The following is a 17,668-nucleotide window of genomic DNA, read 5'->3' as shown; positions in this document are numbered from 1 at the left end:
TCCCACTGCCCTGCATTAGCTCTTCTTCTTCCCACATGGGTCCCCTGTGCAGGTCCTGGGGCACTTACTTTATCCTGAAGATGGCTGTCAGCCAGGAGCAGAAACCCTGTGCAGAAACAAGACAGAAGGGTCTCCCATCACACTGTGTTTCCTCATCCCTGCTCTCTCTTTCAAATGCTCAGTGGTCAGGCTGGTGTTCTTGCACCTCCACAGACATGGCTTGGGGGAGACAGACCATGAGCACACAGAACATGCAGAGCCATGGATGGGCCAAGGAGATGACAGTGCTCCTCCACGGGGCACAACACAGGCTGGACTCTGCCACGTGGCTGTTCCCTGCCAACCGTCAGCTCAAACTCCCAGGCAATCTACAGGCTCCTGGCTAGCACGGAAGCTCTCCACAGCCTAGGGACACCCAGAAAATTCACCATACAGGTACTTTAGCCATCATCCTGGCTAAGAGGAGCTCTGCAGGAACTGGGAAGGCAGGCTGGGTTGAGCCAGTGCTCCTCAAAGGACAACTCAGGGAGGAATATTTCCTGAGAGCTTCACCTTACTACCCAACCATCACACCCCATTATCCTCCTGAACTGTGATTCCCCTTTAGAGAGGAAAACAGCAGTGGAGGTAGACAGCAGTGTGAGGGGGAGCTGGCAAGTATTGTTTGTAATGCAGAGATGACAGGTTGGACAGATGTCCATTAAGTCATAGAGATGTATAGCCTACTTATAATTACATGGCTTCTAGACATGTGCTTAAATATCTCCTTGAGTTCTATACCACACTGGCACACTGCAAGGTGTGGGACCTAAGGCCCAGGGATGGGCAAACAGTGTTTCTTCTGAAGAGCCCTTGGTTCAGACAAGCTGTGGGCTCCTGGCCACTCAAAGGCAAGGTATTTGACTCCTGCTGTTACTCACATTGTCCCTCTGGTCAAAGTCCACAGAGCTGGAGACGGAGGTGAGGCGCTCGTAGCGGTCATGGTTGTCGGAGTGCAGGGCGGAGGCTACGCTAAAATGACAAGCGGGAGGTGAGGGAGAAAGTTAGAAGATGCAAGGAGGCAGCCTGGCCAGGGAACCAAGAGCACCCAGAAGATCAGTGGTTAATTCAGGTCAGTTTGCCCCAGGTGAGATGGAGAGAGGTGAGATCAGAGGTAGCAGTAAGCAGAGACTCCCTCCTCAGATGGCACCCAGAGCCCGGCAGCCCCCATGGCCTTGGCTGTGGATGCAGGGAAACCCAGGAGGAGGAAGGCAGCTGAGCCCCAGTGGCTGTGCTGCCCAGAGCCAGGCTCAGCCCAACCTGCTCCACAGCTGCAGCTGGGGCAACTGCCTGGAAATCCCTCCAGCAGGAGCAGGGCAGGCAGCTAGAAGTGAACAACTGCAGGCTAAAAGACAGGAAAGCAAGAGAGGTGAATATTCCAGACCACTCTAATTCAGCACAGCCAGGGACCTAGATGAAGAACCTGCAGCTGAAGCATCCAAGGCAGACAATAATGCCCACTACAAATGGAGATGGAGAGCAGCTGGAAAAGGAAATGGGAAAATGGTCCAGAGACCTAAATTAAACAGCACTTGCAAGATGACAACAGCAGGTTGGGACCCCACAGGTACAAGAAGAGATAGGGCTGACCTGAAGGATAGAAGAAAAGGAAGAAACCAGATGAAAACATTGTCTCCCTATAGCCAGCACAGGCTCAAGAAGGATCAGATGGATAAGAACCCAGAGAAAAAGTAGCTAAGAGACAAGTTCCAGAGACAAGGTGGATGACACTATAGGAAAGAAAACAAGCAAAGACCCTGCTGAAAGAAAGAGGACAGGACATGTGGCCTCCCTCAGGGCAGAGCAGCACCTGGTGAGTCCCTAGCTGGGAGTAATGGAGAAAGGGAAAGGAGATTAGCTGAAGGTCATGGGACTACAGCAGTGCAGATTAGACAGCGGTAAGCAGCCTTACGACTGCACAGCCCAGCACCCTGCTAAGCTGGGGAGACAGAGTTAGCTTCAACCAAGCTCTCAGACCTTCAGCCCTTTAAAAATCCCAGAGGCTGTGCAGGTGGGTGCAAGGAATGAGGATGAATTTCTGCTGTCTGCAGCCCCAAGGAGAGCCTAGACATGATGACAGTGTGCACTTCTGGCTTCTTGGTACTGGAAAAGCAGAGGGCAGAGCAGAAGCAGCACTGGAGGGAACTACTAAGAAGAGTGCCATGTTACCAGATGATCAGGCTAACTCAGCTTCATTCAAGAGGATGCACAGAAGATCATCAACATGACCAGTAGTGCTGAGAAGACAGAGGAAGCCAAACCTTGCCGAAGATGAGAAGCTGACAGAGGGAGCTCCAACTGTACCTGTACCCAGCTGAAGGCTTTTAAAAGCAAAGCACTAACAAAGCAAGTGGGTGGAAGCAAGGTTGCCCTAAGCAGCAAGAAGATTAATATGAGACCCTGTCTGCTGCCCCAGGTTTGGTGCCAGCCCTGCCAGGGAAGGAGAAGGATGAGGTTCGAGGCACGGCTAGCCACAGCCCAAGGCAATTGCTTGCTCTGGGCAGTGAGGCCAGGCATGTCATGGAAAAGGCTTGCTGTGGTGGGAGGCAGGAGGGGACTGTGAGGGTGGCAAGCCCCACAGGGCTCTGTGATCACTACCCTTATACACAGAGGTGCAGGTAGGTTGCTGCAAGCTCCTGGTGCAGATTGAGTTACCATTTAAGCATGCTGATGGCTACTGCAAGCCCTGGCGAGGGCCAGGACAAGGGCACTATGCCGGTTCTCAGGCAAAGGGACAAGTCTGAGGAGGATGCCTTCCCCCACCAAGATGGATGGTGCACAGTCAAGGGCTGGGAGCAGCAGGTGGCATACACATGTCCTTAACCCGTCACCACGCTCCAGCACAGAGAAAAGCTGGGATGGGAAGGTGCCACCAGCCTTGGAGGAGTACAGCCAGGACAAGGTTTCCTCACTTAGCTCCACAGGCTTTTGGAAATTTCTGGCTACCAACACTGTCCCAGCTCAAGCAGCAGGTTTTAGGCAGAGTGAGATGGGTGGGAAGGTGCATCAGCAGAGGGCTCCAGCAAGCTCAGATGAAGAATGGGAGCAGGAAGAAGCAGCACCCTGGAGGGACAAGAACTTGTGAGGATAACTGAAGTGGCCACCCTAAAAAGTCTCAGAGCACAATGGCTCTGCTACATCTGCCTTAATTCCCCCACAAAGTGTTAGCAGTGAAAAGTTGCCAGACACACCTGAAGCAAGGCCAATCACTAGTGCAGCATTCTAGCATGAGTGAGAGGTCCCGTCTATGCCAGATACCTAAGCTAACATCACTGTTTTCACAGCTCCAATGGCTCTGCTCCTTTTGGGGGCAAGAGTAACCACAAAAATAGGAGCACTCCTGTAACTTTTCAAGGCAGTAGCAGTGGCAGGCCCCAGCTTTGCAAGTGACGGAGTATGAGAAGTGAGGCTGCAGCTTGCTGCCCTGGCCTCAGACGTGTGTCTCCTGGTTGGAGAGACCATTGCAGGCTCTGCACCACCCCCTGCATCTCCTCCGCAGCATGTACCACCCAGCCAGTCAGCAAGACCCAGGAGATGCTCTTTTCTTAGGCGTAAAAGCAGCAAGGAGTGAAGAGCAAGGAGAGAGGGTCCATGGCAGTGCTTAATGGGCAACGTCAGGCCAAGGTGCTGGAGGATGCTCTCAGCAGTGCTGAGGAACAAAGTTTGCTCCTGCAGTCGGAGACAAAGGAGAAGTGTGTTGCCTTGCTGGATGTGCTGCCAGCCAGGGGCAGGTGGCTAGGGATAAGGGCCAACACTTGCCCTGGTGCCAGCAGCCTCATGGGGTAAAGGAAAAAGAGCAGTCTTGCAAACTGGTGACAACCTCTGCACCTGGGTGACCTGAGCATGCTGTGGGCTCAGGCAACCAGTTTTATTTTCTCTGTTGTAAGGCAGGAGAGCTCGACACAGGCAGGTAGAGCAGGGTATGTGATGTAGCACCCATTGCCTCACCCAGGCCTGGGAGCTCCTTGGCATTACTACCTTCAGGAGGCATTTAAGAGCTACTAGGGGAAAACCAGTGTGCATTCAGTTGTGGTAGTAGCTGACACAAAGGGAAGGGAAAGAGAAGAGGATAAATCCACCGAGAGGCACAAATCCCAGCCTGAATTCCCAACCACTTAAATTAGTTCAGAAGTGAGACAGAAAACTGGAAAAGAAAAGGAGAAAAAGAGCGCAAGCAAGAAGGAGAGATGAAACGAGACCCTGAAAAAACAACATACTATTCCCGCTCCTCTCGCTCCGTCTGCCAGTGTCGGCGCCTGGGGGCACAGAAACAGAAAAGGAGAAGTTACAACCATAGGAGCAGGTGCTGGATCTCCTCCATCGCAGGGAGCTACGCACCCAACAGAGCTCCACACGTCCTGAGGAAGAGAAACCTGCTGATGGTCAGGCTGGAGAGGAACCTCCTTCCAGAGCCCACTGCCCCCCTAAGCCACAACAACCCGGAGCCCCCACGGCTTTGCTGCCAGCTCAAGGCAAGCTGGCCTGACTCCACACTGTGGGCACCCAGGGAGCTCCTGAGGGACAAGGCTAGGCAGGACAGCCTGCCGGGCCTGCCCAGCTGCCATCTGAGCTCCCCTTCCAGGCCTCTCTGTCCCACCCAGGCAACGAACATGCTTGCATTCCACCCTCCCAAAATGCTCACATCCCAGGCCACAGCCAGGCCAAGCAGCAGGGACTTTTCCCTGGGAACCCAGTCCTGGTGATCTGCAGTCCTTACCACAGTCATGCTGTCCCCCTCCCTGCGCTTACCAACTCTTCCTCACCAAACAGCTGGCACCTCTCTGCCTACAAGCACTGCTTCCCCTCCCTTGCACCCAGGGAGCTTGGGCACTGCCTCTGAGACGGGCCAGCCCTCGCACCGCACTGCAGGTCAGAGCTGTGCAGCCCCTGTGGCCACTGGCCAGCGCCTGGGCCCAAAGAGCTTCACCCCAGGAAGCTGCTGCCCCCTCCCCAGTGAGGTCTCAAATGGCTGTTCTCTTCTCCTCACGTTCCCCCAGTGTCCCTGCATTGCTGATTTCCCCAGCCAGGCAGAGGAAAGGGCAGAGGAGCCACTGGAACACAGCTGCTTATCTAAGACTACCCAGGACAGCTTATCTAAATGAGAAGAGTTCCTGGTTCAACGATGGAAGAAAACAACTCTTTCCACTGGTGTACAGGGAAGTGCTCAAGAGCAGCTTGCTGGAATCTGTATTGCCAAAGGAACCAAAGAGGCCAGCGCCCAGCCCCATCCAATTGGGCACAATGAGCTTGTGAAGCTGATCAAGGGGAAGATGAACCTACCACAGCCAGCCTTCAGAAGCCACACGTTGCCTCCAGCACTTGACAAAGAACCACAGGCACAGCAAACCACCCTTGGAGAGAGGTGAACTAGCTGTACAACCTCTCTAGCTTTATCAAGGAGAGCTCGTTGTTCTGAACTGGTAGAAAATATTCATTGTCCTTCCTGCTGCTGACAGCGGAAAGAAGAATAGCATTTCACCCTGCTGTGGAGCTGCTATCCCAGATGGGCCCCGGCTTTTGCTGACAGACACTGTAGCCCACAAATGCACTGGGAAGGAAGGATCCATACCCAGACCGACTCACCAGCCAGCTAAACTCACATTAGCACAGCAGTGCCGCACCTAGAAACAGAGCCTACAGCTTTCAAGTGTTCTTAACAAGAACTGCATCCAGCAGAGCCACAAAGACACCCTCAGAAGCTTAACAAAACCTTCACTGTGGTAGCCTTCACCTTCCCTATGACCTCTTTTCCTCTCTCTCCTCCCTCCATCTGCTGTTCCTCTGTAAGGGCCCTGCACACCCTACACACCTACAGTGGTAGGAACCATAAGCGATTTGGAGCCAGCAGGGACCATTCCCTGTTTTGGAAGAAGAACGCTGTAACAAAAAAGCTGGTAAGTGGGGATTTTTCCTGTTCCTGGAGCTAGTTGCAGAGGATGCAACTAGCATGCTTGCCTCTCTTCCCCAGTTGCCTCTGTCACACGCAAGGGGATTTATCCCTTCTTCCCCACAGCAAAGAAGAATACCACTCATGCCTTGTTTTCCTGGTCTGCTCCCAGGCTTACCTGTCAGCATCAGTCACCAGGGCCAGGCGTCCATAGTCCCAAGCAACTTTACGCAAAATTGAAAAGACAAACAACAGTGCCTGGAAGAGAGCAAAGGAAGAGCTGTGAGATGAGGCATTGTCCAGCTCTGTCCTTGTCCTCTGTGTGCAGAGCCAGAGCAACAGGGAGGGCAGCTAAAGGCACACAGAGGCCATGGGACAGCACAAGTTCCCCAGGGCTGTTCAAGATCTGGATGGCTGTGGGAGGTAGAGGTCCAGGATGCAGCACACAGCAACTAAGTTAGCCACAGGATCCAAAGGCCCCCTGGTCCCAAGGAGGTGAAATTATGGCTATAGTATCTGTGGTCCTGCAGTTCCCAAGGACGAACAGGCAAAGACTTCGGGTGGGTAAAAATGCAGGGTCTTGGCACCACAAGCATTGTGTTTTGGGACACAGGACTGCCCTAACCTGACCCATGTTCTCAGGAAAATCTGCAAAACCCTTCCATGGGCTCAGTGTGGTGGTACTGGCATCAAGTCAGTAGTGGCTAAGGGGCATGATCAGCACCGTAAAATCAGTCAGCAGTGAAGTCTGGGATGGCATCTGGGGCCCTCAACTCTAACCACCCGGCCATAATTCTCCCTTCACAGCTAAATAGGGGAGAAGGTGCCGAAGGAATAGCAGGTAGACTTACGAGAAAGCACATAAAGTCAAGGGCTAGGACGGTAGGCACCCCACCGAAGGGCAGCCCCTGCAGCACAGTGCTGCGAATGCGGGCACTGTAGCAGTAGTCCTTGGTGCTGTTGCTGCATGTGGAGGCTTTGCAGGTGGCCCCTGCCGAGCCCAGGGTGGCAATCACGTAGGGAAGCATCTCTACAGCTTCATCGTCTTCTCTAGGAAAAGGAGAGAAAGGCCTGGTTAGACACACATCAGCTGGACAACAGTGTAGCCCTGTTGGAGTCAGGGGCCAACTTTGCCTGCTCCCTCAGGCTGCTCTGCACTACAGGATTTCCCTGGGAAGCAGTGTCCAGGGACAAGATCATCTGGAGAAGCCTGCTGAGTTTGGAAAGTGCTGGAAGAGCGCAGGTGCTTCAGCAGCTGTGGTCACACCACGCACAGGCCCAGAGCTCTCTTGTTACCCCACGCTCACACCATTCAGATGCACCTCCTTCTCACCAACTACTCCTCTTCCTGAGGACCTGGTGTCTCAGCCCCTGCCCCTCGGAGAGAACATTTAGGTACAAGAAAGAACAAAGGGGTGGGGTGGTGGGGACATGAGGTCACGTCTGGATGATAGAAACAAAGCGCTACAGGACAGCTGCTGCATCATGATCCCACACTTTCCTTTGCCTGGCTGCATGCTACCAGCTTTGTTAGGCTGAATCACCACCTTCCACGAGCCTCAGCCCCCAGCTCCCAGGGCACCCGTCAGGGGCTGGTTACATCCCCTGCTTGTTTTCTTTCCTCCTTCTGACTTGAATACATTGAGATGCAAGCACACAGAGGGCAGGGAGGAGGTCGAGGGTCTACTATTTAGGCGGTCAAATATTTTTATTTCAGTGCCCTCCCCAGATTGCTATGAGACTTGCAGCTGGGGGCAGGTCAGCCTCACTGTAGCATCACCGCTTGGACATGGGGAGACATTCCTCCCATACAGAGCAGCTCCATGGGAAGCATGAAGATGACCACACTAGCAATGGATAAATGCAAATTGAGCATCACTGGGGTGGTCTAGAAACAGCAAATCAACAGCAGAACCACAACTGCTTTGTGGAAGAGGGGAGAGAAAACCCCATCAGCTGCAGAAGGAAGCAGCGATAACAGATGGGAACATCTAATCAGGCTGCCAATCTATGATCCAGCACTCACCAACCACCCGAAATCCTTTCCTACCACTACGTTCCATGCAGAAAGGCTGGCACAGCATCACTGCTGGGCAATGCTCAGGGGCTGCTTACCCAAGCCCAGAAACACTGTCCTGGTGGGCTGGGCAAAAGAGCAGCCACTCACCCAAAGCATGAGGAAGCCACCACCACTGCCCTCTTCAGGTTTCAGCCTCTTGTCCCAGAGATGTCCCCTGCCACCAGCCCTACCGTTCTAAGCTCTGTGTTGGATGGTTACATTAGCAGCAAGGGTGCAGGGCTCTTCCCTCTAGCTCACAGGCATATCCTGGCAATCTCCCACCTGGCTGCAGAGACTGATCAGCATCACAGCACAATGCTGGCTGGATAATCACCACCAAACCCTTCACTGTGGTGTCCTAGAGAGCTCAGTTCAACACAATCCCTCCCAGATCAGCTGGTACAGATGCACCACTGCAAACCAGCTGAAGCACAGTGTCAAAGGACACCGTGACGTGCAAAGGCCCAACTGTGTACAGGCACTGAGTGGGGTCAGCCAAATTGGAAAAGCCAACAAGCAAGAGATATTCGCAGGTACAGTACTGGAGCAGGGCTGCCAAGAGGGGAAAAAGGGAATGGAAAAGCAGGAGAACAAAGCCAAGCCATGGGATCACAGTTTGGAACCAAACCAGGAGCCAAGCAAAATAATTCACCTGGTAGAATTAATGAGAGACTCAAAGCTACAGGGGAGGGGTGGGAAGAAACGATGGTAGGAGATTCACCAAAGGGAAGTCACACACTTTGGAGGGGGAATGGTTTTACCCCTCTGTTTTTACCACTGAAGTGCTAGCCTGGATGGACTCATTGGCAAGAGAAATGACTCTCATTCCTCTTTTTGGGAATCCTAGAAACTTTTAGGTTGTAAATGGTATCTTGCAGCAATAAATTCCAGCTGTTGAGTAAAAGACTACAATCCCACTGCAACTCCACAGCCTTCAGTTCTCCTTGCATAGTGAGAAAAGGCAAACAATAAATGCCTTTGCTTTTCTAGACCTACTAAGCTCATCACTTTTAAGTGCCCCCTCCTTCCCATTACGCAAGATGTCTCCCAGCTCTGCCTCTCTCATCATACACCCCCAACATAGTCTGCTCTCTTTTGACTCTACAGAAAGGTGACCAGAACCTCATATGATATCCTGGGTAGGGAAATGACCTTGACTCCCAGAACAGCATCCTGATGCTCTCAGCATCTCTCCTTATGCTACTCTGCATGTGGCTGAGCATGATTTACTTCTCTGATGGCAACTTGGAAGAAAAACATCTCTGCAACCAATGCTGCTGCCCCAAGTAGCCACAGTAATTTAGAAGCCAGCCACGTCCCAGAACAAATCATTCCTTCCAATACACCCATCTGCATGCTTTTCAGTACTCACTTTCTCCTCGCCTCACACCACTTTACTTCACATGTTGTCACTCTGGAGTTGCTTCATCTTGAGAAATCTGAACAACCCCAGGATTTTCAGAGACTCTGTGTACCTCACTGTGCGTCATCTTTTCCAGGTCATTAATAGCAAAGGATCTCATACCTCTGCTCCTCACACTGAAATGCCTCATTCACTCCTACACTTTGTTTGTGGACCCTCAGTCAGTTTTTGATACAGGACTTTATATGTCTTCAGGTGGACAGTTATCTTAATGGTGTTTTGTGAGGAATTTCAGAGGTTTTCTGAACATCCAAGCAAATCACACAAGCTGGCTAAGTATTACCCATTATTTTACTGAAGTACTGAAAGACTTGCAACAGATCAGGGAAGTATGATTTTCTTCCGCAGAGAACAAACTGTTTACCTCATTCCTGCATGTTTTATAGCCCCATTTTCCAGTTGTCTTTCTAAAAGAAACAAGGCTCATATGCTCACATTGCCCATCACCCTACCATAATAATTATTTATACAGACCATTACCCGTTCAAGACAAACTTTGCAAACCTATAGGTAATCCAAGCCACATTTCACAGAGACAGGTCCCAGAGATATATTTGTTTTCCTAAGGCCTAGAGGACAGACTGGAAAAGACTGGAGATAAACCTTCCTAGTCTCTCCAGTAATCCACACAGGACATCCAGCAATGGGAAAGCTGTGGTATATGCCCAAAGCTTACATGGCATTTTCATCAGCCCAGCCAGGTGGCACAGTGGCAGTCAGCACCATCCCTATGGTCTGCAGCCTCCTGCCTGGCTAGTGAGCACAAGAAGGGGCTCCCCATGGAGACAGGGGTGTTTCAGGTGTGTGGGAAGGCTGGGAGAGCTGGCAGGGATGTCCAGGGTGGTTCTGTCCTTCCAACTCCCCCAGCTGCAAGCACACCTGGCAGCAGGCTGGAGGTGACCTGCCATTCAGGTCAGCCAAGGTGCCCAACTTCTTCTGGGGTTAACACACGAACCAGTCAACTAAGCAAAAGCTCAGTGACCATCTTTGCAGGCTTGATAGTGCCTACCTAGTATCCTGCATCCAAAGACCTTCCCCAGGAGCCTATCAGCTGAGCAAGAGGCTGGTTGGTCCTGTCAGGCACAGTGCAACCTGTGGGCCTGAGCATACCTCTGTCCTCATCCTCACTTTGCACCTTGGTCTCAGATGGCTGCTCCAGAGGACCCTCTGTCCTCATCCTCAACTGGCCAGCACAGGTGGCACCATGTCCTGCACTGCAAGGTGGAGGGCTGGTCCTGGAGGAAGTCAATGTCAAGTGTTTTAAGCAAATCACTAGCGGGGAGGAAAGGCAGTGCTCACAGCAAGTGCGGTCCTGTGGCACAGCAGCATGCCTCCCAGTGACAGAAAGGACATCTCCTCCAGCAGTGCAGGAGGGAGAAGGTGGCTGTTACAGCAACAACTGCCCTCCTCCCCAAACACACACCTGATACCCTGACTCCTCCCATGACACAGACGGTTTTGCCAAGCTTTCTATTCAGATCCCACTGCCTGCCTCTTCATATCGATGCTGACACTGCAGGTAAGGCAGCCCATGACCATGCAGGCTGTGCTGTACCAGGAAGGGGATGAGGTTGAAGGTGCCTTTCCTGGTCCCTCCGTCCCCTTGCAGGCTGTAGGACAGCGTGAGCTTGGCTCTGCTTGGTCTGGGATACCAACATCAGCTTGAACTCCTGCTCATCAAAAGAACCAGGACACTGGGAGCTGGTGGGAAGCTGTTGGTGAGGGCTAGGATGGTAGGAACCAGCCCCGGGCATCTAAGCCCTTTCTTGACCACAAGCACAGTTTCCTACCACTGCAAAGAGCAGGGCCAAGGAGGTGGTAACAGCAGGACGAGGTCCCACAGAAGCCTCAGAGCCTTCCTCTCCAGAAACCTGCACGTGTAATGCCAACTTCCTCAAAACAGCAAGGACAGCACAGGAAGAATTGCCAAAAGGCTCTCATTCAGCAATACTGGACTCCATCCCCTTCTCTATCAGCAGCAGGAAGGGGGAGGGAGGAATGGCAGGGAGCAGGCCTCCCCCATCCCCAGAGGAGCCTGCTGCCCACCAGGCACCACAGCCTCTACAACTCCAGCAGGATCAGCGTGTCCACGCTGCTCCATGTTTCTACCCGCATGTGTCAGGAGTGGGGGCATCCCGCTTCCTAGCTGAAGTCCCTAAAGCACAGCCAGCCCCTTGCGTGCTGCAGGGCATGCAGTTTCCAAGCACAGGCCCTTGGCAGACACAGCAGGGCAGGGGCTCCTCAGCCTTTTCCTGGTCTTTGCCCTTGGCCTGCAGGTCAGCACAGCCTGATGGGTCTACCTCTTGGATGAGCACCTGCGTAGGAGCCAAGCAAGCCTCCAAGCTCCTGCCTGTCCATCACAAAGGGAAAGACGGAAAGTGGCGGCATGAGGCTGGCAAGGCCAGGATGACATGCCTTGGCCCTTGCAGGCTGAGACACGGCTATGGATAGTGCTCACCAGGATGCTCACAGAGCCATGTCCCACTCTGGGCAGGGGGTGACACCCAGCAGAGCCCCAAGGAGCTCTTGTGGGGCAGCTGACCATGAGGTGCCCTGTGAGGAGGCTGCCTGCCCTATGCTGAACTCTGCCACAGCACACAAAAACAGCACTGCAGGCCATCCCCAAATGCAGCTCTTCCCATCCTCTTTGCCAGCTCATCCTGGAGTCTCTGCTCCTCAGGCCCAGCACTGGCATCCCCTGCCAAACCCCTGGCACCAGGAAGAAAGAAGAAAGAGAAAGCACTTTGCTAGGACTCAGGCAGGAGTGATGCAGAAGCTGGACAGCCGGCTTGCAAGCAAACAGAGGCACTGACACAGGCAAATGTCTGGCTGTGTTCTTCCAGCCACACCACTGATGTCAGCCAGACATGAGGAGGTGGCCCGAGAAACGCTTGCAGGAAAACATAAATCAAGAGAGTGTATGCCTGCGCTTGCAGCTAGAATGATGTAAGCACACAAGACACATTCATTTGTTTTCTCACCAGTAAAAGTTAATTAGAACAGTGATATTGTGCTCTGTAGAGACGCATTAGTTTACGGAAATGTGACAGTCTCACAACAGGCTGGGGACATAGAGACAGGCAGTCGGATACCAGCAGGTCTGGGGTTAGAAGACTAGAGATCTCCAGAGTCAAAAATCCCAAAACAACACCACCTCCTCCTTCCCCAAAACCAAACCAAACACACAAACCCACATCCCACCAAACCCCCCAAAACTCAAACAAACCAACCCAACAAAAACCCTGCGACAATTCCAAACTTCACGACATTCAGGGAGGTGAGGTAGATTTTGGTTCCTGGCTCCAGAGGGTGCTGGGGGCATGGCCTGTCCCTTGCAGACCTGCACCTTTGGTGTCCCCTTGGTCTCCCAAGGACCACGGGTGGTTAAGGCTGTGACAGCAGGACCTGAGCCCAGAGGTTGTGCCACCCTCAGCCCCTGCCTGGGGAACACAGACCTGCCTGCACTGAGCACTTGAGGACCCTCAGGCAGCAGCTGGCACCCAGGGCTGAGGAAGCCTTTTCACCCCCCAAACAGCTACCTAGGTTACCTGCACCTCAGTGGCAAAGCCCAGCAGAGCTCTGGACAAACCACTAGCAGCCACAAAAAGACGACGTGAAGAACAGTCTGACTCTTGGTGAGCAAGTAGGGAAAAGCCTCAGGAGAGACGCATAGACAGGGGCTTGTGAATTAGCTGAAAGCCTTTCCCAGAGTACAGCAGCAAAGAAAAGGGGTAAAGAGCACTCTTGGTGCAGACGGAGCAGCGGTGAATCTGCCTCGTGCCACGCTGCAGACCTGGCACAGGGCTTTCAGGCAGCTGAGGGCCGGAGAAGTGCTGATGTGCTGGATGCAGCGAGGAGGAACATGATCTGCAAGCCAAGGGGGGAAAAAAAAAAATAAAAAAAATCAAGAAGCAAATATGCTACCGGTGCATTTCAAACAAGCCTGGGCAAAGCACCAACAAACATACAACAGTGATCAGTCCTGTATCACCAGGAAGGAGGAGGGCCTGCCAAAGCCCTGCATCTCTCTGCCTCCTCTCCATCTCTTCCTGTCAACATACAAAGCTCCCTGCATGCTTCATTGTCTGTATGAGCTAGCCAAGCAGACACCGGGCCTCCAATGCTTTGATCAGGCAGGCTCCACTGCTTCAAAGCAAAAACTAAGCGCACCCTCGCCCTGGGTCCAAAGTCCTTGCAGCTGGCTTTGCATCAGGCCTCCAATATCTACCAGCAAAGGGCATGACACCTTTCTTTGCGTGTATCAGCTCACAGTCCCACTGCTTGGGAACCCCTGGTCCTGTCCCCGGCACAGCTGTAGGCACAGCCGACCACACAAGTGGCTCATCTGCACTGGCATGGTGCCTGACAGGGTGGAAGGAGACTAACAGTAGAGAGCCTTTGGATCCACAAAAAACTTGCATTTGATTTTCTCCTAAAGGCAACCAACACCTATACAGCTCACTACATGAGCAAAACAGGAAGGAAGCTTGGGTTTCTCACCTGGAAAGAGGGGAACTCCTCCCCATATTTTGTCATGAACCTGCTAGAGGGTGATCCTGAAGGGATACAGATGTTCTGGAGGCTCCTGCTTGCTTCCTGTGGCTCAGTACTGCAGCTCGTTCATTTCAAAGGCTTGAAACAGGGTTGTTTGAAGAACTCCCTTCCCTGCGAAGAACCATTCAGCAGGCTGGGGAACCTCAGCATCAGGGAAATCTTCAAGTTTCAGGTGAAACCAAGCCATTTTATTTCCACAGCTTTATCATGACAGTCCTCCTTTCACCAGGCCACATAATCCCTCTTCTTTCTTGGAGGTTATTCTCTCATCCATTATTTTCAACAGAGAGATTTTGGGTGCTAACTTGCACCAAGGTCATGGAACCTGTCCATCTCATACCTCTGTTGTTTTGAAGGTCACCCAGGACAGACAATCACAAAACCTTGCCTTTGAACAGCAGCAAAACCCTTCATGCTGCCTTTGCCCACTGGAAACCATCTGCCTTGCCAAGTGATACGGATTTAGCTCCAGACAGTTAGGTCTTGTTTATCCCCCTTTTTTACAGGAACTCCCTCCAATCTGTTGGTAGCACTTTCAAGTCGTATGGTGCCCTGAACATAATGTACCATGCCAAGAGGGGCTGTACCATGGCTCAAAATCCCAGTATGCTGCGGTTCATGCTCCTCTTAACTGGCTAATCTGCCCTCAGCTTAAAGGTTCTTTGGTCTCTCCTACAGGTTCATTGGTCAGCTGGAAGAGCGGCACCCACACAACACTGTGCTGCATCTCTGCTGTGAGGAAGACAGCCTGACTGCCTCCATCCAGCTACAAGGAACCAACGCAGGCCCCACCTTGTTTGACTCCTGACAAAGAGTACAGAGTCTCAATGCCACTGGGACACCCCCAGGGTCCCATCCATATGTCCACGGGAAGGGCCCATCTCCTCTTCTGCTATCAAAAGGAAGCCCAAACCTATCCAATAGTTCTCCACATGAATCAGCTCTCAGTCCGCATGGCAGAGTCACAGCCAACCTGATTTGCATTAAATTTTGAGTGTTAGATTTCATGAGTCACCAAATCAAACACTTAAGTTCCAAATATATCTACCTGTCACCTTCCCTTCAAACTCCTGGGCTGTAAATCTACCAGAAAAAAATCAAGTTTGTCTGCCAGCTTGTACTTTATAAAGAAATACCGTTTACTGTTTGGCTTCCCTTGTTTCCTGTAGGCATATGCTGGTAGCGATACAGCAAATGCAACATGTTAATAAATAATTTAGGTGGCGAGGTGCTGGACTTCATGCTGCATATTCTGCAGAGCAGTGGCCATATGGCAACCGAGTCCTGGTTGTGAGTAAGTCACAGGAAACAGGGCTTCCTCATCTATCACCTAATACCTCGGCAGCAGCAACTCTCCTCTCCTTGGGTCATGTACCCAAGGATGGAGACCCCACCATCTCTCAATTGCAGTGCTTTTCAGCCTCTGGCTTACAGATCCCAGTAGCACATGGGCTGTTCCTCCGGGGCTGCCTTCTTGGTCATCTCCTGAAAGTCTCTTATCAGCACTTACGCTACTTGCACGTGGTCTGCACTTTCCTTGCAAAATATCTATGGGCCTGCCCCATGTTAGCTCTCCCATACTTCATTCTTTAGGTGAGAGTAACCATACAGGAATTTTACTGCACAAATACTTCAGCTTTCGAGTGCTGTTAAGGAGAGCTGTTCAGGTGCATGGCCTCTGGCTTGGCTGAAACATGAGCCCATCTCCCTGGTGATGCCTTATTTACTCTGATTTTTCACATCTTCCCCTCTATTTTTTAAGTGACCAAATACCACCTTGTCTGTTTTGTGCAGGTACACATTTTTAGCAGCAGCTTTGCACCTCGCCCAGCTTTTGTCCCTTTTTCCTTTATCAGCATGCTCATCTTAGAGCTTCTTGTTTATCTCCAGTCTTAATCCTCTTGTGCATCGGGAATATTAACATACTTGCCTTCCCTCATGCCTCTGTCCCCTACCTGTCATCACAGACCAGGTATTTTCATCTGCACCTTGCTTTTCCTCTTGAGTGCAACAAACGTGTGTCTCTCATAAAATAATTTTTTTGAGCTAGTCTCTCAAAGTCACATTGACTGTTTGATCCTCCTCACTCCTGCATGACAGGAGTCTTTACCTCCTTACAGCACAGCACTCAAAGACACAGGAACTTTTTCCACTGGGCATGATTACAATCGCTTATCTACACAGTGTGATCAGCACTTTCCACACAGAAAACCCCAGGTGATGCAAGTCACCAAGCAGTAGCATGGAGCGTCTCACAAAGCTGTCTAAGCCATCTCTCAAAGCTCCACAGCTGGTTCCTCACCAGGGGTGTCAGGATATCCTTTGTCATTCCTGGGAGCATCCCTGCTCCTTACCCTGCAGCACACAAGTTGCTCACTCAGAGGGTATTGGGGGCAAGCTTCTTCCTTGCCACCAGCCCTAAGCACAGACACCACCACACTCGGCATGCACAGGGTTAGGGCAGTATCTCTCCTGGATGGTACTGTAGAAAAGCCTCATGCCCCTGCTTTTAGCAAATGATCTACAGAGATCCAGGAAAATGGAAACTCTGTGTCAGGTGTTGGAACAGGCTGCCCAGGGAAGTGGTGGAGTCACCATCCCTGGAAGTGTTTAAAAGGTTTTTAGATTAGGTTCTTAGGGACATGGTTTAGTGCTAGAGTTAGGTTATGGCTGGACTTCATGATCCTGAGGGTCTCTTCCAACTATGACTCTATAATTCAGGAACAGTGGCAAAGCAGATTCATGGGTTGCTCAGAACAGCATCCCTGGAAAAGATGTTTAGCAGCACAGGGCCCACCAGCCTGGCTCTCTCACCCAGCAGCAAACACATGGGATATAAAACCAGAAAGCCAACAGGGAAACTCCTTCCTTTGCAGGAACCACGGGGCAGAAAGCCAAGATGCTGCATGACATGCAGCAGGAGCAACTTCTCAGTGTTGCTCCTACAACAAGAGGAACATCCACTCCAAACCCTAGCACCTGTGCCCCTCCTGTAATAAAGGCTAATCCTTTTCAAAGGTCCTTAAGCAGACCGCAGCTCCAAGTGTTCGCTTTTTGCAGGCTGAGTCCTTTTCCTCACCTTTCTTACAGCACTGCTAGAGTAGTGCTTGCCTTGCAGGGTTAGTCTACAAAGGACGCACAGCACAGGCAAGCAACAAAGGTCGAGGTAATCTCCACCCTGCAGCAGAGAGAATCCAGCTCCCTTTACGACTCCATGCTGAGAAGAGATTCAGCAGCCACAGCAGGAGGAAGAAAGAAGTCAACTGTTCCTCAGTGACAGCAGACATCAGCAAAGGACTCTCACGGTAAGAGGTCTGGATGCAGCCAGCAAGCCAGAACAGTCATAGAAGAACATCTAGGAATCAGCATCCTGCATCTGCTGGGGAAATCATGACAGGAGCCAGAGTTCCGGCAACAGCAGCACAGCCCAAGCCACAGCACAGCACCAGGGCACCGCGCACAGGGCTGGCACAGCACCCAGCACAGTCAAGAACAGCAGGACAGCCTTTGCCACAAGGGTGCCCAAACTAGGACACTGCGATGCTGGAAAAACCTTGAGGCTTTATGGCACACCATTCCCCTTATTCACTCCGACCCAGCAGCTACTGAACTCCAACAACAGAGACAGAGGCTGCATGAGACCAGTTTCGAGCTCCTGCTCAGCATTGAATAAATAACAAAGGTCACAGCAGAGCGAGATGGACAT

General features: G+C 51.9%; 1 protein-coding gene across 3 annotated transcripts in view; it reads right to left on the bottom strand.

The window, feature by feature from the left end:
• Positions 1 to 17,668, bottom strand: part of TMEM63B (transmembrane protein 63B) — a 47,520-nt gene that overhangs the window by 11,938 nt on the left and 17,914 nt on the right. For 2 of the 3 annotated variants that reach the window (XM_065058102.1, XM_065058101.1), the window contains exons 2-6: positions 6,778 to 6,976; positions 6,105 to 6,184; positions 4,257 to 4,295; positions 921 to 1,011; positions 69 to 106 (exon numbers count right to left, since the gene is read on the bottom strand). In XM_065058102.1, coding sequence (XP_064914174.1) covers positions 69 to 106; positions 921 to 1,011; positions 4,257 to 4,295; positions 6,105 to 6,184; positions 6,778 to 6,954 — 425 coding nt within the window. In that variant the 5' untranslated portion in view covers positions 6,955 to 6,976. The remainder of the gene's footprint in view (positions 1 to 68; positions 107 to 920; positions 1,012 to 4,256; positions 4,296 to 6,104; positions 6,185 to 6,777; positions 6,977 to 17,668) is intronic. The other variant, XM_065058103.1, reaches the window with a different exon arrangement.

Source organism: Columba livia, chromosome 3, assembly GCF_036013475.1.
Source record: "Columba livia isolate bColLiv1 breed racing homer chromosome 3, bColLiv1.pat.W.v2, whole genome shotgun sequence".
Taxonomy (NCBI): domain Eukaryota; kingdom Metazoa; phylum Chordata; class Aves; order Columbiformes; family Columbidae; genus Columba; species Columba livia.
This window is presented reverse-complemented; position numbering and strand designations above follow the sequence as displayed.